Raw genomic sequence first — 20,127 nt, 5'->3', positions numbered from 1 at the left:
TTTTTGCAAAAATGACTCATATATATAATATTAATACATAGCTTCAATTCGTTTAAAAAGTGTTTTCTTAACGTGTAAAAGCTATGTTAACAAAAGACAAACATATTTTTTTTAAATAAAAGACACATAAATATATGAAAGTAATTCTTGTTACCAAATAGATTTTCAGCCTAATATTTCTATAAATTCCCATAAAAGGGCGTTATTTACATCGTTTGTTAAACTCCGACATTACATTTCAACTCAGGCATTTCCGTCAAAGTTCCAACATTGGTATGAGTAAAAAGCTCATAACAACGCGTAGATTGTTTCGTTTTTAAAACTTTTCTCATCTCGTCCCTCGCAACGAAGTTTTTTATAAGCGATTCTTGCGAACAATACGCCTGATGTTACATCGATTCGATATTCCACACTTTTTACTCCACTCAGCGGGTGCTTTGGGTTTTATTGCAATGATAATGAATTATGCCGTTGTATAAGTATAAATAGCACTGAGCTTAGGGGAAAAGTATGATTATTACGTAGGTGTTAATTAGTATATTTGACAAGTGATGCATTGATCTACGTTAAAGGCCTATTATGTTGTAATATATTTTGAGATCATTGGAAAGGAATTTAGATAAGATTTAGATTTTAAGGTTATTTACGAATAAATATGTAACAATAGTGACAATGGTTAAAAACTGTTTTCGTCGATTGTCTCATACTTAGATAGTCAGGGAAGGTTCAGGATTAAGTAACTGTTTTAGATCGTCAGACGAACTCTTAAATAATTTTTTAAAAATTCAGGACCTATAAAAATAGATTATATAACGTATGTTTTTTTATGTTTCTTGTTACAGGCAAAACTAGAGACAAAAGCATTAAAGGCAAAAAGACCTGGTTTTACAGACGACAGATACAATGAAACATCTTACTATATTGAAAATGGTAAGTACTATTCAGTATTCTTTGTCTACGACATTAGTATACGTTTAAGGCTGGCATCGAGCCCAAGACTGATAGCCCGGATGACCATAGACAGCCGTGATCAACAACCATGTCGACCGGTCAGCAAAATTTCGCTGCTGTATCAAAAAAAATGTAATAAACACACACTTTATTCTGAGGGTTTTGTTATCCAGGACTTACGAGCCAAGTTCTTTAGATAAAGCAAGATAGAAGCAATTTCCTATAAAATTCAAGAATAAATAAATTAGACGAACTGAAAACTATTCAGACTCATTTATCATGACTTGAAACAATTAGTATTTTGTACAAATTGAACAAAATCTGAGTGCGTCTTATTATCTATTAAAATAAATTTACGATCTGTGTTGCACTGCAGAACATAAAGTGAAGAGTCAGAAATATAAAAGCAAATTAAGTGGAAAATATGAGACGGTACGCTGGACTTCAGCCAACTTCACCTGAGAATGGCACACTGCATTGCGAAGCGTTTGTACTTAACAAACTTTTAATAGAAGTGCAATTACTATATTACCATTGTTTGTTCAAGCAATTGCTTAGTGGACAAGTTTCAAGGAATTTCTTAGGTTTCCTAAAAGCATTGATACACAACGGATTGTCTGTGTATATCATTCAAAGTTGTATAAATTGAGACGTTGTAAATGTAAACCCGTTAACCGCTTTAATTAATTTAAAATGCAAGCATGTTATAAAAGTTACTCTGTGCCAAGAATACATTGGATAATAATTGCCGGGTCACGATTATTCGGCAACATTTTTCAATCTATTTTAAATATGGAAATGGCCTAATCTATCTTGTTAGTGAAAGTATAGCTACCTTACTGCAATGCTGTTATTTCATCGTTAAAATGCAACCTTGATATGTTTGATGGAATATTATTTGTCGCAATTATTTAGTCGAAATCTTTTTCTACAAATAATTGTATTCAATGTATTTGTAAGCCTTTTCAGGTCTGATTAAATGTCCATCCAATACTAACATCTGAATTCAAAATCCTCATATTGCAGGACTCAGGAAAGTGTACCCATATTACTTCACATTTACAACCTTCACAAAAGGCAGATGGGTCGGCGAGAAAATTCTCGATGTCTTCGCGAGGGAGTTCAGGGCGCATCCCGCGGCCGAATACGAAAGGTGCATCAGAGCTGGCACCCTCACGGTCAACTATGAAAGAGTCGACCCCGATTACAGACTCAAACACAACGACCTCCTCGCTAACGTTGTCCATAGGTACTATATCAATAATTAGCGAAGCCAAAATTTGTAGATAGCTTACGATATCTAGTATGTCATCACACGAGACTCGATCAAACATTGACACTCTGTTAGATTAGCTCCGTTAAGTTCCCGTTTATCTTAACCAATCTTCCTTCTACTCACACGGGATATGTATTTGAAACTTAGATTTTCTACTAACAATGCTTGTTGAATTTCTAAGTTTATCTTCGTCCACACGCTTGTAAATACAAGCTTGTAAGTCGAGCCACCAGACGAGCATGCGAACGCTGAGCTTCCTGGATACAGGTTCGGTCATGAATTCGATATTTATTATATCTGTCATGAACCTTCTCCACATGTTATGTTGACTGAGCAGCTATTGTTATGCAATTATTCCTATTCTATTACACCTGACAATTTAAAAACACTTGGAGTGTGACTTTAAAATAACAAACGAACGGGTGAGAACTCGTGTTGCGTTGAACCCTGTGGTCATATGTCATCAGAGAATTAAAGAAAAAAGAAAAGATAATTATTGAGTACTATCACACGGTGACCTTTCGCCTGACGTGTGTATCCTTGCAGGCACGAAGTACCAGTGACGAGCCAACCCATCACCCTCGTACATATCGACGAGGACATAGTGGTTGTCAACAAACCAGCCTCTATTCCCGTAAGTGGCAAATGAGACAGCCATTTGGTTATGCTTTATTTCATTATCACTTCCTTCTTTGCATGCTTAGATTAACTTTAGTTTTTAAGGCTTGAACACTTGCGGTAAGTATTCAATTATGTGTAGTAAGCTATGTATTGCTATGTAGTTAAAATCATTAGGAGACATTTTCATAATACTTTTCTTTTGCTTTACATTTTTCGTCTAAAAGGTTCATAACCCTTTTGCGTCACAAAAAGTTTCAAATTCGAACATTACATGACTTTAAAAGCACATAAGTTGCGGTTAAAATCCGCTTTCCTTCCAAAGCTTCAAAGTCCTTTGACGTATAAAGCGGGTCCCTTTGCAAGAAATATTCCATTCTGTGATGGAGTGCCTTTAATAATACCGTCTCGTGTCACTTTCATATCGACTTTTAGTATAGGGGTGTCTTTATTATGACTTTAATGTTCTCGGGACGATGTTTTTGACGTTGCAGAAATAAGTTACTCGCGTTTTCTTATTAAAAACATTTCTCAAATTTCGATGCGGATTATTGTAAGGTAATTCAAAGTCCTATGTTTTAAGAAGTGAAACTGGTTTGTATATATGACGTTATGACGATGATGATAACAAAAACTTGTTTTGTTTAATAGGGAAATAAAACTTATGAAGCTATAGGAAACGCCTATATTATGTAGTAAAATTTTATCCCAATTTAAATTCGATAGATCAACCAGATCCGGAATTCGGAATTTAAAATCCGGTGAGAAATTCTTTATCTAAACTTAAACGAACATGAATTGGCAATGTTTTGAAATACAACCTTGAATAACGAATAATAACATATAACTATTATATAAAAGTGCTCTTTTAACCGTATAAAACGTAAATTGAACATTATACCTACAGTACTACTTTACAGATACATTCCTGTTAAGCGATTAATAAAATAATTCACCACTTAACACAAGTCAAAACATAAATAAAAGATCTCTTAATTTATGGACTGAAATCAAAAAGAGGATAAAACCAATAATGATGTGTAGCTAATAATTAAAAAAGAAACATAAAATCAGTTTCTTTTTAAATAAGACATTGCATGATGGCTCCCATCTCTTTAGATGGTTTAGTAAAATAAAGTACAGGCTGTTCTTAATTCATTCACACTATTAATACACATATCAAGCACTTTTTGTTGCTTCACTTAATTTGAGGGTAGTAACAAAATACAACATATAAAAGCTACAAATAATTAAAATAAAACGATGTCATATCCTATGTATTGTTTTAAAAGTCTTATGCCGAACTAATGTTTTCTGTACAAAATGAAACCCTAATAAAAATATGAATACACTCTATCTAAAACTGTCTTCATATTGATATTGTGTGCTGCCATACGCTACGCGTGTTAAATTTGCAATGTTCTCAAATCCTGACTTGCATCTTTTAGTTTCAATAGAACATTAGTAAATTATAATTTAAATCAAATTTCTTTCACATATTTAATTGCGAATTCATTACATTGTACATAACTTGACGTTGGATAGCTGTAATTTTTTCTTCAAGTGCACTCACCCATTCCTTACACATCCTATATATAGCCTCAAGCAAAATAATAAGTTGCATACAATATTGGCTATTTCGCTGCGCTTATCAGTCGCCTCGGGGCTCTTTAATAAATTAACGTAATCAAGAAACACATAATGATATAAAAAGAAATACCTTCATGTAGATGTCTCTGTTATTTATTAGTTTGAGTTTACTGAATGACGGTGATTTTTATTCGTTAGGTATGCAACGGGCAATATTTTATTGGACTAAAATTAATTTTACAGTCATTTATTTGCAAGCTTGATTTATTAATTTAAATTAAAAATTAAAAATAAATGTTTAGTTTATCGTAATAAAATATATGTAATATCCATCCCGATTATTATAAAAAAAACAATTAAGTAAAAATTATATACCCCTCATGGTCCGTCATTCGTAAAAATTAGTCACTAACAAATATGTTATTAGCATTCCATACGTTAACTTCATATGAATTTCGTCGCCTCAGTAGTACCGCCTTAAATTAACAGAACGCAATATTCTAAGTAATATGAGTGGCCGAGACAGATCGATTTGATTGATACAATGCGTATTCTGAGAATTTGAGACGGTATACACTGATTTATTACTTCTTTTGATTGTCGGTATAATTGCGAGGTGATAAAAGAATTTTATTCCCTGTGGACAGCCAATATTTTTCGGACGTAAAAAGTAAACTCCTGCAACGTCACGTCAAAGAAAATTATTTAAATATGTCTAGCACTTTTGAATCATTAATTTTCACTTCCATCGGAAAGTAGTTCCGAGAAGAGCCGGTGAGAAAGACGTTTTTCGAAATTATTCGTTTGAACATGTATACTATAATACAGAGTATTATTATTTAGCATTAGTCATAGATATTGTAAAAATACTTTATTTATAGTAAAATCTAAAAGTGTCCTTGATATACTTTGATAGATACGGCTTCTCAGAGGATTATTCGATTGCACACGACACCTATTTACAAACCTACATATGTAGTATAAAATTTGTTCTTCTGTAGGTGTGGTATTATTAAATTATCTCTAATGTTATGACGTCAGGTAAAGCAAATCTCTTTTAACATTACTCTTATAAATATAATATTAATAATTAAGTCAATATACAGGACAGTGCCTTTAAAATTAAATCTCTGTATTGCGATGCTAAAAAGATGTCCGAGAAAAGTACCAGCCCTGAGGTCACGACTACTTGTTATAAATATATGATTTTTGTCGGTAAAATTCGCCCACATTTAAATCTCTATGAAAGAGTGCCCTATAAATATTCACTTCACTAGTGTTTACTTGCATACGTTCACATTGATTTGAATTTTAATGCATTTTGACCCCTTTAGTATAGACACCAACATACTGAACATCACAAAATTAAATACAAAAATTTTACATCTATATTTTAAATTTATGTTTAAGGTTATCGTTTTAATTATGTATAATGAGTATAAATGTAAATAAATAAACGTTTGAAATAATCAAATAACAATGATAAGGTATGAAGTGATTGTGTAATGCTAGCGTTCGACGGGGCAATCCAACATCTTTGGACAAAATAAATCCAATTCGTTTGTCCTTTTTTCCAAACCTTTTCTTACATCCCTAATCCCTCAATATTATCTGCTCCAACCAAATTGAATACTCCAATTACGCCTACTGTTCTAGTAATCAAAGTATAATAGGCATTTTGCGTCATTGTTTCCAAATTTAAGGCCATTAACTGTGCAAGTTGATCGCGGAATTATAACCTTGAATAGTTTTTTTTGTGTAATTGGAGTCCGCCCCGCTGGACGCTTGAATTGAGCAGACACTCAGTTCGTACTTACTTTGGGCCAGGCACGAGACCCCCGTGCTCGCTTGTCCCTTGCGCATCATTTACGCTGACGAGGACCTACTCGTGCTAGACAAGCCATGCTCGCTGCCGGTGAGTCTTACCTTACACCTTGAGAGACTGGGCAAGCATGCGTCTGATTCAAAGGATTTTCGACTTAAATGCCCGATTTTGACGCTTCACTAAACTATACTTCTCTCAATACATACAGAAGATGCCATTGCATGTTTTTCTTTAGGTTACTTGTTTTTTTTAAAGATAATGAGTACACCTTTTTATCAATAGAACTTTCCGGATTTATCATAGACTAGAACTTATGTACATAAAGTATATAAAAAATAGATTAGGTATTAATTATAAAACGTTTAATAAATAAAATTCATTGAAAACCACAAAGATTTTAATTTATTTTTTATTTGTTACTGTGATAACACGATTCTTCAATGCATGAGTTATTCTTAAATATTTAATAAGTTGTAATCTTTATAACAATTTACCTATGTGAATTATGTAATGTTAATATATGTAAAACTTATATAAAGAAATATAACTTTTTCGTATATAAATCCTAGTAACAAAACTAGATGACTAGACTATTTGAGGCTTTTCGGCTATTATGATATGGGGTCTCATTCTTTAAAACCTTCCGAATCCAAAAGCATTTAACATATTTAAGTTCAGAAATGCTTTGTCAAATGGAACACGAAGACGAATGGAATTTTAAAACAAGGGTATCCATGGTGCGTCTGTGAACGCTGTTCTTTGTAAAAATTCAATTTGAAACTCCACAATCTGATTTGCAAGCGAAATTTCAGTTGCGTAGTCTTTTCTAACCCCTTTTTTCATTTGTAATTACTTTATTCTTCTTTATTATGGGTATATGTGTTAACGACTTAATTGACTTGAGTCTAATGGAAATCATATTTTATCTCAATGTTCCGAGATGTAAGCATGCATTATCTGTTTCTTCCAACAACCCGTAATAAATGAAGATTTTAATTTAATATTAAACAATTACTTTGCATGCTAATTAACACATCACGAATTAAATCCCACAAAGCTTTATGAGCTTTTAGTTTGCTTTGCTTTATTAATTCACTGGCTTGTATTAACATTGATAATATAAAATCGTTTTTGGTTATTAAACATTATTTTTCAGACTTATTATTATTATTGCCTCAAAGAGCTATTGAATGACTTAGCTTTATCATTCGTGTCACTTTGATAATAAAACAAATATTATTTCTATATTTGTAGCGTTACTGTTTAATACATATTTCTTCTTCGAATATATCAGGTATGATAAACCTGAAGACTTCAAAACAAATCGAATGTTAAAAACTATTTCTTTGATATTTGCTATAATTATAAAATGTCCATGCTTGAATTATAAAAGATATAGGTCATACTATGTTATAGAAAAGACCATGTAAATAATCAGATTTGTAATAATAGGTATTTTAATTACATTACTGATTAGATACAGGAAAAGTAGTATGTAAAATAGAGTACAGCGTGGACATGCTTAAATTTAAATAAAATAAACATCGCAGGTTCACCCTTGTGGCCGGTATAGGCACAACACAGTGGTATTTATCCTTGCCAAGGAGTACAACTTGAAGAACTTGAGGACTATTCACAGACTCGACAGGCTCACGTCAGGTTAGTTGAAAGGCACACACTTAATCTTGATTAAATAGATATCTGTAACTTCAACTTTAGTGAACTGTATTTATTAGGTGTATTCCTTAGTAATGAGTTCGAATACTACTAGAGAGATATTTACGATTACAGTCAAAACTGTTTATAATGACATCTTTTACAACAACATACCGGTTATATTGACCAAAATAAAAGGTCACGGCGAGTAAGAGTTTTAAGTGCTTAATAATAACGTATTCGACTGTTACGACTATTGGTTTTTACAACCAAATATGAGTAGTCACTTCGATGACGTTTTAATAGGTTTTGACTGTACTTTTGATACAAGTTCCATTAATTACTTACCATAATATTAATAGCAAAATCTTATGATTTTGGTGAGGTCTACTATGTTCGACGATGAGGATTGGGCGTATATATTTCTTTGGTTACCATAGCTTTTACACATTCAAAGAAAACATTTTTTTAACCGGATTAAAGCTATTTGTATTATTATAAACTTATAATTATTTTACGCGTTTCGCGTGCGAGCATTAAATTATGTATGTTTTCTTTCAATGTATATATTTCTGCACATTACGGATGATGTTTTTGGCAAAAATACATCTCACCTGTTCAATCATTGTTTTATGGTAATCAAATTACCTATGTACATCTCAGAGTTAAACGCTATAATTATGTGGCTGATAACTAAGTGGTTTTGCCAGTATAAATTTTATGGGTAACATAACTAAATAAGTATAGTAATAACTATAAGTAAGTATTCTATTTATTTTGGAGATAAGATTTACATATGAGAATATGTTAATAATCGTTCCACAACTGAGCGTTTTCTAAGGCAGTTTTTGCCACGCACCACCACTATGTGGAACCAGCTGCCCACTGAAGTATTTCCGAACCAATTCGACTTAGGGTCCCTCAAGAAGAGAGCGTATCAATTCTTGAAAGGCTGGCGACGCACTTGCGAGCCTCCTGCCCGTTTGCCTCCTATTACATAAAAAAAATTCTTGCGTTCAAGAGTAAAGGATACGGAAGTCTCACCTTATTATGATTTTCACTTGGCAGCAAGCATTAGATTATGCCTGTGTTAACAGCTCGTTGTTTCTGAACCAGGTCTGTTGCTATTCGGCCGAAGTCCAAAGAAGGCAAGACAGATGGAACATCAGATTAGAAATCGGCAGGTGCTGAAGGAATACGTTTGCAGGGTTGACGGTGAATTTCTGGAGTGAGTATTTCAAATTAAAATTATTTGAGATAATTTTAAAGAATAGCATTCAGGTATTAACGAATAACATTTTTTAAGTCATATTACTAATGTCATGCCCCTGGCATAAGTAAAATGTCTATTATCAATACAGTATTTCTTCAGGTTATGCTTTTCGATTGTGAGAGAATGATAATTAATGGTTTGTTTATTGAATTTATTTATTATTTTATAATAACGTGATAACTATATTAAGCCGGTAAGAATAGAAATAGAAAGATATTAGTTGAAAGTTTAATAATTGTGTCGAAGTTCCTATGAAATAAATTCGTCATTTTTTCTTAACGAATAGTGTCTTTGTAGAGAAACGAAAATGTTAATAAAAATGAGTCACCGTGACCACGCACGCTGAAAAGCAAAAAATTATGTAAATAATTGTAAGTTTTTAATAATAATACATAGCTTCAATCCGTTCAAAAAGTGTTTTTCTTAATAAAAATGCTTTCAAAATGTACAATAAAAACCAGCCCGTCATTACAAAGAAGAAAATAAACTGTGAATTACACGTTTTGTATTATGTATAGATAGTTCGTTATAAATTAATTACAATATAATTTCTCATAGCACCTTGGTACCATCTTGCATATATACGCGCAGACGGGACATAATTTGAGGGCTTAAATCTTGTCGGACGATGTCAGGCAAGATTTAATGCATTAGTTAAATACATATTGTCTGGTTGTTGATATATTTGGAATATAGGTTTTGATAACGACTGTATAAACAGTATTGTGTCAGTATTAAGAATATATTTTAGTATAAAGGTGAAATCAGATAGTAACGTATCTTTATGTACTCGGTCCGTTTGTAGGATTAGTCGTTTGAAACTACTCAACGGTTTCAGTGCAGTTTTCATCAATAAGTGATTCAAGACGAACGTATAATCTACGAGTGTAATATATAATAATTAGCAATAGTAATATTATTAAACAATTTTTTGTCATCATGCACTTAAATCTATAAAACTGCGATTTCCTGTGTCGTAAACATGCTCGGGGTTGGTAATGTTAAAAATAAGTTTTAATCTGAAATTTCTCTTTCTGGCATAACACAATTTTCATTCAACCTCTATCTTGCTTTGTTATCTAATTATGTAGTTTCCATTTTAAGTTATACCAAGACTTTAAGTCAGATGCGAGTAATGTTACATGCTATGACTATAATCGCAAAATTAATACTAAATTATGCGTTAACCGCTGTAATATAATTACCACATCACACAACACTTCATCAGTATCGATTGTGCTCAAGGAATATCTTAGTGTAATTAGCATTCAAGTAGTATAATATTCTTGTAATTAACTAATTGACTATAATGACATACTTATTTTATGTGGTAATGAAAAGTGCAATATTAATTATATATATATACACCGTTGGTTCTTGTTGGAAATTTTCCATCTCCAAATCGCTTTTGCGGTGCCCAGCACTTTTGATATTTGTTTTATTAGATTACAGAGTGTTGCTTTGTTATTCTATTACGCTAATTTCTTTGGCTGCTTCATTATCCCTATCTCTTAAAAATATCTACATCTGTCATTACCATCATTCTTATGAATAAAGAATGAACTTCAACGTGCAAATGTTCGTAAACAATATATATACACATTCAATAATTTATGATCATGCAATAAATATTTGAGTATAAAAAAAACTCATTAAATGCATAAAATACAGGTGTTTTTCTGGATCTGGAGTTGACCCGTTCGGATGTTGAAGGTACAATGGCAATACAAAAATATCTTAGAGCACACAATGAATGTCTACTCGGATTGGATATTTTAGCATGACAATAACCCTAAAGTCATAGCCAATAGCATCAAATGTTTCCTTAGCGAACAGCGTATATCCGTTTTAAACTGGTCAGTAAATAGTCTGGATGTCAACCCAACAGAAAATCTCTGATAAAATATTCAAAAGACAGTCTGAAAGTGTAGTGCTGCTGTTGAACATAAAGGATACTCCACTAAATATTAATTATAACAGTTGGTAGGCTGTGGATAGAAGCTATTTCGCAAATAACAATACTAATTAATATAACTTAAAAAATATTATTTTGAATACTTTTTTGTTGTAGTTTCTAATTAGTTGACCATTAAAGTTCATATCTTAAAACTGATTTTAATGTTAGTTCGTAATGTAATATTGAAACTGCTCTTGTGTAAATGGGATTTATATTGCTTTTCTAATATTATTATATGTCTTATAACTCGTTGATCAAATTGTTGTCCTATTTATTATTAAATTTAAAAATGACAATGGTTGCGGTGATGTATCTTACATAATGTGCGGGACCGTTGGTAGTGTTTCTAATTATACGACCACCACTGTATATTATGTATAGAGTAGGTCTGTCTAATTAGGACATCATTTTAATATCGTATATTGAAGAACATGTGAACGAAAGTCAGTAAAAGTAGACCAACTTTTTACAACCTGTAACAACAGAAATTACAGCTCTACGGTCACTCTGTTATTATCATAGTTTGCTACATTGTTTTCGTAGCACTATTACGAGCTACGATTTTTACTATTGAAATTTCATAGTATTTTCCGTTTCGTTTATTGAGTATAATATTTTTATCAAACATGGGGCAAACGGGCAGAAGACTTACATTGCTGGTATTAAGTGCCGCCCATGCGCCGCCGCGGACGCGAGTATGTTGTCGGAAGTATAATTTGTATATTTTCATCCATAACAGTCAATGCGTGTTTTATTTGGGAATTTCGCAATTTTTTTATCATTAATCAAGTGTAAGAAGAATAATCTTCTATAAGTATCTCTTATTCTAAGGATTGAAGAGTTTTCTCAGTAGTTGTTAGAAGAGATTATTAAAAAATGTTGATTTATAACTATTTTATATTTATTTTTCAGTGAAGAGATCGAATGCACAGAACCAATAGAAGTTGTAAGTTACAAGATAGGTGTGTGCAAAGTATCGCCAAAGGGCAAGGACTGTTCTACGACGTTTAAGCGTCTTGGTTTCAATCCTCGAACCAACACCAGTGTAGTGCTGTGCCGGCCTAAGACCGGAAGAATGCATCAGATCAGAGTGCACCTTCAGTATTTGGGTGAGCAATTCTTTTACCTTTACCTCCTTAAATAAATCTTCAGTATACAAGTTTTATCAGTTGGTTTTTTAATTTCTTGTGAATTTTTTTATACATGTATTTCAACAAATTTCTCGGAAACTAGAATTGTCAGGTATATAACAACTTAAGGTACAGTCCAGATTTCATCAATGTCGGCTTAGTACTTTTTGTGATATTGACATCCACGCATTCTCAAAGCCAAAACAGAATATGTTGACAGATATTTGAAGTGGTTTTATATTTGTAAATTACTTTTTAGATTTTTGTCTGTTTCAACTGTGAACTAACGAGGCTACCAACACATCAGAACTATATTTCTAGACTTATATAGTTACTGAAAATAATAATAATAATAGATTTACTTTAGATCCATTCTATGTTCAGTTCATAATTTAAGCAAACATACATTTCCGTACTCATATTCTGTATAAACTGAAAGAACATATAACTGACCAAACAATATCTGTACCCTGTCTGCTCATCCATTAAACAGATTCATTAAAATAAAGGGCGAAAATATTATTTCTTAAACAAGCAATACTGCCATAATTTTTTTTCTTAATGAACTAACCTATCTAACGAAAATTGAACAGTTTTACGTTATATTTTTGTAGGTTTTAGTTGTGAAATGGGATTACTGATATTCTAAACTGAGCGTAATATACGCTTAGTCTTTTAAACGACCCTTAACACTGAATAAGTAATGTGCTTTAATATAGCTCTCGAAAAGTAAGCCCCTTCATCAGAGTAAGGATTTCGTAGTTATTTTTACGTAAGCCCCTCTAAAACTTTACGAACTACGATACAGTTCAACCCATACTGTTAGTTGCGAAACTAAAAAAATCTCAACTTAATTAGCTAACTATGAGAGTCTAAACTAAATTGGATGTTGTATCTTAACAGCCAACGAATTTATGATAAACTTTTTAATTAAGAACAGTGAAAAATATTTTTCATTTTATCGTCCTAAGTAGCAAGATTATATCCTCATTAAGAAGAATTATTTGTTTGCTGAAAGAACAAGTTTTAATCAACTACACGTAGTCTATAAATTATATCTTAAATAAACGGTCGGGTCACGAGACACGTCTAAAAATTATATTGGATTTATTTAACACAAAAATACTATATAATCTTGATCTAATCTCGTAATCAAAATTCAATAAAAGATGAATTTACAACATCACAGCTATCCGTATAGCACTCATGGGAAGGTCATACGTAACACAATCGATATCTTGAAGATATATGTCGTAACTATTTAATCATGAACTGTGGCAAACCGCCAGTCATATCCACTAAAGAACTCTTTTTGCATGCAATTATGAAGTCTGAATAGTTGGCGAAAAAGTTTCAACTTTCGTGTTGCCAATTTTCATTTTCAGTGCTTGTTAAAATTTCTTTTTTAATTTCTACCGCTGCTCTTCACAATGGTACGGCCACAAGCGTCCGATGTTTTTTTTTTAATTCAACAATACCTGTTTTTCTACGTCAAATAAATTATACATTTCATTTTTGCCTGCATTTATTTTGCTTGGGTTAGATTATTACAGTGCTGCAACACTCCATTAAATAAATGTATAGACTTTTTCAGTTATTTTTGAAAGGATTTTAGGCGTACCTGGGTTTTTATATCCGTGTTGAAAGTAATTATGACATACCTTTATGAAAATAACTCATAAAGCGCAGAATTATTTTCCGCAAACTCTCTTTTTATCCATGAATGTTGTTTCTGTATTTACCAACATATATATAAACCCGTAGGCTTCAGATTTCTGTACTGATTTCGTGATCATTCGTTTTTTTTTAAAAGGCAGCATTTGTTTGTGGCTAACATATACTGACTTGTTGGGTCTAACTAAGGCATGCCTGTTTCCTCCCAATATTTTCCTTCACCATACGAACTAGTGTTAAGATCGCACATAGTCAATCGTACGACCTCAGGTATGAGTGTCGGTCGTTAATGCCAATAGGCAAATACTGCTCATAATATATATGTTATAATCAATGAGCAATTATACAAATAATACCCGATAAACACTCTTGTGCGGTCAGGATATAGAAAATGTTATATTCTTTTTAATTTATTTGTCGTTTTACACAATTCAGGTCCTTAGTTCTTTCAACTTAGTGTTATTTTAAAATGTGTTATTAATTTGCTGCAGGTTACCCAGTAGTTAACGATCCGTTATACAATCATCCTGTATTCGGACCGCTACGGGGCAAAGGCGGTGATACGGGAGGCAAGTCTGATGAGGAGTTAGTGAGAGATTTGATTGCCATACACAACGCTGAGAACTGGCTCGGCGTGGATGCTGCTGATGATGATATGCTCTTTTCTAAGCCTCCTACTGATGATAAAGGTAAAGTATTGCAATGGTTAGGTGTTAATCTGGGAGCCGTTCTATTATTAATTGCGACGAGTCTATAAACAAATCCATAACTGTCGGGTAATTAACTTGATGAATCACGTAATATTAGTGTTAGAATCCTTAGATATTCGCATTGATTATAATTTTTTAATTAAATTCTTGGATTTTTTTAAAAATTAATTGGCCTACTGATTCAAATTGTTTCAGGAGTTTGATTTTGACGCATTTGACCATTTGTGGTTCACTAGTCATTGTTTATAATTGTTACAGTCGGCGAAGATGAATGTGATACAGGACCAGCGTCACGAGAATCCTCACCAAGGTTGGAGTCGCCGGCTCCTGGGATAACCCCATCTACTGTCATGGCGCGTAAGTTTTCTTAGTGTTTAAAGTATATTTGAAAACTCTTAGGTACTGCGTTGAAACAATCATATTTCCTTCAATATCCGCAAACAATATTGGTATTTGTTTAGGCAACATCGTGAAAACTTGTGACTTCCGCCAACTAATTGGCACTGGCTGTGTCGTCATTAAAGGCCTACGTCCTAACAATGAAAACCTTATTAATAGATTAATAATGACATTTGTTCGCTTATGTGTTTCATGTGTCATTTCATTTGTTCAGCGACTCTAGCCAGTCCCTCGAGTGCGTCAGAGGCGCCGGTTGAGGAGATGTGCAACATTGCACATTCGCCAGTTCTATGCAACGACGATTCTAGTGACGCTAAGGTTAGAATTTTGTATATTAAAAATAATGTTTATTCGTTTTCTTAACATAAATAAATTGTAACGTTTTAAAAGTAATAAGTCGTTTTTAATTTTTTAATCGTATCAAGTTAATGAAAGATCATGTTAGCACGTTTCTTAGTCTGTCAACTAAAAGTTGTTGATCTTTAATCTGATTTTACAGTCATTTGTGACTCATTATATTTCTTCCTATTAAGCAAATGAGTTATATAGGATATAAGTAATGCTCTGAATATCAATCTGAATTGAAAGACTTATTTCCGACATTTGAATACAAAATTGAAAATCGACTAGTTTTTATCATATTATATTGACTATGCAATTTCATATATTATTAAAATAAACATAACGATTTCAGTCGGACAAAGTAACCGTAGCGACACAGACGGGATGCAGTGCTCCTGGGGTGCCCCCTCAGGCTCCAAGTCGGTCAAACGGGTCTACCCCATCAGACGCTCTGAACCCTGATCCCCATTGCTACGAGTGCAGGGTGCGCTATCGGGACCCACGTCCCAGGGACCTCATTATGTATCTGCATGCCTGGAAGTATAAGGTAAAGATTATGGGTCCTATTAAGATCTCTCAAATCAATGAGCTATATAAGTTGATCCGTCAAAGTTGTTCCATTCTCGTGTACGCATTAATATGCATGTCCTTAAACTTTAAAATAAATATTGTAATCATATAATAAATACCTGAGGTCGTAGGTTCGATCCCCGGCTGTGTACTAATAGACTTTCATTCTATGTGCGCATTTAACATTCGCTCGAAGGATGAAGGAAAACATGAGGAAACTTACCTTAGACCTGAAGAAAGACTAGAAGGCTGATCACCGACTTGTCTATTAGATTAACAAATGATCATGAATCAGATACAAAAATCTAAGGCCCAGATCTAAAATGGTTGTAGCGCCATTGATTTTTTTAATAAGTGTGTTATTATTAATAGGGACCAGGTTGGGAATACGAGACGGAACTTCCACAATGGGCTGACGTTGAATGGGAGGAAGCGGATAGTTCATAGTTACAGCAAATTGTACCACTGGAGGCGCTTCTTGCGGCTTTGCGGGTGTAAAGTGCAATATTTGCATGGCATTAATCTTATTTGTTATTGGCAGCAAAGTTGATTGTTGATAATATTGATTGTTGATTTTCATTGATCATTAATTGATAGATCGTTGATAGGTTAAAATAATTATTGTTGTGGTATTGAAAATATGACAATAAAATAGAAGTATTCTGGTTGTTGCTTCTCTTCTGACATACATTATGATCATGGATTCTTTTTTCGAAATTGGTACTTAAGATTTTGCCATGTAAATGAACTTTGTAGTCGCGGGTTGTGACCCTGGTGGAAAGATGAAAAGTCGTCGTGGCTGTTATAACTTATCCAGATAAGTTTTATAATTAATCTAAGGTAGACCTAAGTTTTTTGATGACAGTTGCAATTATGCAAGTTCTTTTGTGAGTAGATTTTATTTTAAAATGAAAATTTTACTAAAAGACCTACCTACCTACCTACATTTTATGGAGGGTAGACCTAAAAAATATTTCTTGATCAATTAAAAAAGATTTTAGTATTAGCTGGTTTTTTTAGTTCCTATCGGCCTATGTTTCAAGCTTTTGTAGATATTGTAAAAATATCAGTAATTAATCGCTTTAATATAGCAGGGTCTTATAAATATCATCTCATAATTATTTCCCTGTATTATTTGGCATATTATAAAATTGTAAATCTGGACCAGGTAAATTTTCTTAAACTGTTAAAACTAGCGTTTAAATAGTATATGGAGCCACATTAGGGAAAATTTCTTGAATAAACAGAACAGCGCAATGATGCTGAACTGTGAATTATAACTGTTATTCATCACTGTTAAAATAGCAGGTTATATTTCATACGATTTTTCACTTGTCTTGTAACCTTAGCGTGGCTCCTGATGTAGGCGAATCATTAATGTAATATTAAAATTTTGACGTTTTGGCTTCCATAGTGTAGTTTGTAAATAAATTATAATTTCATTTTCCGCATACAATATGCATTTATTTAAAAAAAATACCAAAGTAAGGAGTTTTTAATCTCCAAAGATTAAAATGCCAGATAGTCCATAGAAGCAGCACATTTAAAGACATTAAGTTTTTTCATAAGTTTGCGTGTTTTGTCGACGGCTTAATTGATTCTAAAGGACTAGAACGTTTGAGTCGTCGACTTTTAGAAATAAGTATCAATTTAGTTTAGTTTTTTGGATTGTTCGTAAACGTAGATTCATGTAACATTAGCAAGTATTAAAATAAAAGACAATTCTTACTGTAACTTTGATAAAAAAAATATTTTCACGAGCTTTCTATAAATTAATTCTATGGAAATATATATTTTTCGTACTTTTAGTGTAGTCATAGCGCTTTGTAGTACCTATTGTTTTCTTAAATTACTGTAGTGCTTTGAAGTAAGCGTTTATATTTTGCCGAAGAGTACCCTACCTTAAAATAACTTTGATTTTCTTTACCTGACATTTGATATATTCATAATAAACACTTATTAACATCATACAGTTGACGCACATCGTCCACAGAATATAAACAAGATTGTACTTGTGGAATTTTGTATCGAATCACGTTTTATACTTGCGCTGCCTACAGTACACTTCTGCCTTTATTGATTACTAAGCAATTAATTAAATGTGCAAATGGCTACGCAATGTAAGGTGAATTTTGATTGGATAGAACTAATCCAAACCTGCGAAAATCTTTTGTTAGGTTTAAGGTGGGTTATTAGAAGTTGAACTTACTCTATCGATGCTGTAAATGTGCAAGTAGTTCCTTAGCGACCGATAATCTGTTTTGGGATCAACTCTTATTGGTAAGATTTTTATAGGTATCGGAAACATCATCTTATTTTTTTCTAGTAGTCGCTGAATGTCTCTCACCAATTGGTTTAATTGCTTAGATATGAATTTGGTGTAAAAAAATTATAAATGTGCTTAGAAAAAATCTAATGAATTTATAATATTTTATTTTGTTATTTGTGTCAAGATAATAAATAAACAAGGGCGTTTCTACGTCAAATTATCAACAAATTTTTCTAAGCGTATTTATCACAAGCTAAAATATATAATGTAAAATGGTATACAATGGCATATCACCCAATAAAGCCTATTTCTATGTGTCGTAGGCTTGCATATTGTTGTAATTTTATAGTATATAAGTATTTGTTTATGTATAAAGCTCGCGAACACTTCTTTTTTTACATCATTTGGAGCGCTTGAGCGGTTTATTTATTTGTAAGAAATTTTCATGTGCCTTCAAAATAATGAAAAAGTTGATATTGATAAAATTGTAAACGTTTTTCCGTTTTTTTTTATTAGGATAGGGTTGGGATGAGCTAGGGTTGTTAAATTGGCACAACCCTAACTCGATATAGGCACAATTTTGCACATTTTATTCATTTGCGTTGTTGGTAATTGCCGATTAGTGCCATAATGGCTAAATAAGTCACTTTTACGGTTGCATATATTTCGCAGAACTTACAAAGATAAAAAAATACAAAATATTACTATCGTGTTATATAGCCAAAGTTAATATATCAAAATGACGTGGTATGCTTTACTGAATCAGTTCATACTTAAATATACCTTACGATCTTTATTCATTGTTATCAATCCTTTGACAGAACGTAAATGGTTAGCGCCATCTGCTATTACGAAATAAATACTCCGACAAAAGACTCGCATCGTTAAATTGCATTACTAGATATTCGTATTCTGTGGTCTCAAAGCGGAAAACAAGTGGATTGGCAATCCTTCGATGTAAAGAACCCGTCAATAGATCATGAAGCGTCATGAAAAATGTATGAGTCGGTTGCAACACTTCTTACCATATTGGATAGTGATGAATTCCGAGCTGCATTCAAAAGATCGAATAATTTCCATCGATTTACTATTGAACACTGGGTCTTATTAGCATGGAAAGATTTAAAATTGGAACAGAATAAATTAAATTATATATCTATCAATCTTATAACACTGTTTACACAGATCTTCGTACACAAAATTTGGCACAGAGCACGAAGAAGTTAATCAGTTAGTTTTTGATATATTTTTATCGTGTTCAAAACTAATAACACCAATATTTAAAACATTAAAAATGTAATCTATTCTGCGAAAAATATGAAATCGAATGGTTTTTCCATTGTTGTGTTTTTAACGAATAAAGAAAGACATTTTTTGTTATTTTGTATAAGTATTTGGTAATTAAGAATACATAGTGTCTCCTTCTTTAGATACGTGTTGTAATGATCATGTTTCCACATAAAATTAATTAGAATAAACTTCATCATTGAATTTTATTGTTTTATTTCTCGTTTAAAAGTACAGTACAGATACCGGCAAACATCTTGAGCATTAAACAAGGGAGTGGGGAAAAGTTTGCGGAACGTCAACTGATTTACCGATCACGCGATCGACGCGTCACCATCCCGTCGCCTAATAATCCTAAAAATCTAAAAATTGCTTCTGCGCAGGCAAGTTCATTTGTTCGAGATGATTTTGTATCAATACCTACTATATTTTTACGTGACGTGTGCTCTGTGTACATTAAATGTTTTGATTTAGATAACAAAAAACGTGAAAGGATTTTTTTCATTGCCAAAAACAAGGCATAGACAAACATAAAACATGTTTAAAAAAAATTTAATCAAATCACCTCTATTATATTTTTTTAAATGACTGTAGTTGAAG

At 32.4% G+C, this 20,127-nt stretch overlaps 1 protein-coding gene across 8 annotated transcripts in view; it reads left to right on the top strand.

Annotated features, from left to right (window-relative positions):
* LOC123708034 (uncharacterized protein C18B11.02c-like) overlaps positions 1 to 19,731 on the top strand; it is a 231,375-nt gene extending 211,644 nt beyond the window's left edge. For 7 of the 8 annotated variants that reach the window (XM_045658482.1, XM_045658484.1, XM_045658483.1 and 4 more), the window contains 11 exons: positions 843 to 930; positions 1,978 to 2,200; positions 2,774 to 2,861; positions 7,811 to 7,919; positions 9,033 to 9,144; positions 12,059 to 12,255; positions 14,442 to 14,639; positions 14,919 to 15,017; positions 15,274 to 15,377; positions 15,754 to 15,948; positions 16,344 to 19,731. In XM_045658482.1, coding sequence (XP_045514438.1) covers positions 843 to 930; positions 1,978 to 2,200; positions 2,774 to 2,861; positions 7,811 to 7,919; positions 9,033 to 9,144; positions 12,059 to 12,255; positions 14,442 to 14,639; positions 14,919 to 15,017; positions 15,274 to 15,377; positions 15,754 to 15,948; positions 16,344 to 16,418 — 1,488 coding nt within the window. In that variant the 3' untranslated portion in view covers positions 16,419 to 19,731. Of the gene's footprint in view, positions 1 to 842; positions 931 to 1,977; positions 2,201 to 2,773; positions 2,862 to 6,262; positions 6,351 to 7,810; positions 7,920 to 9,032; positions 9,145 to 12,058; positions 12,256 to 14,441; positions 14,640 to 14,918; positions 15,018 to 15,273; positions 15,378 to 15,753; positions 15,949 to 16,343 lie in introns of all 8 variants that reach the window. The other variant, XM_045658481.1, reaches the window with a different exon arrangement.
* The last annotated feature ends 396 nt before the right edge of the window (positions 19,732 to 20,127 follow it).

This window comes from Pieris brassicae, chromosome 4 (genome assembly GCF_905147105.1).
Source record: "Pieris brassicae chromosome 4, ilPieBrab1.1, whole genome shotgun sequence".
Taxonomy (NCBI): domain Eukaryota; kingdom Metazoa; phylum Arthropoda; class Insecta; order Lepidoptera; family Pieridae; genus Pieris; species Pieris brassicae.
The sequence above is the reverse complement of the archived record's forward strand: the minus strand, read 5'-3'. Positions and strand labels throughout refer to the sequence as shown.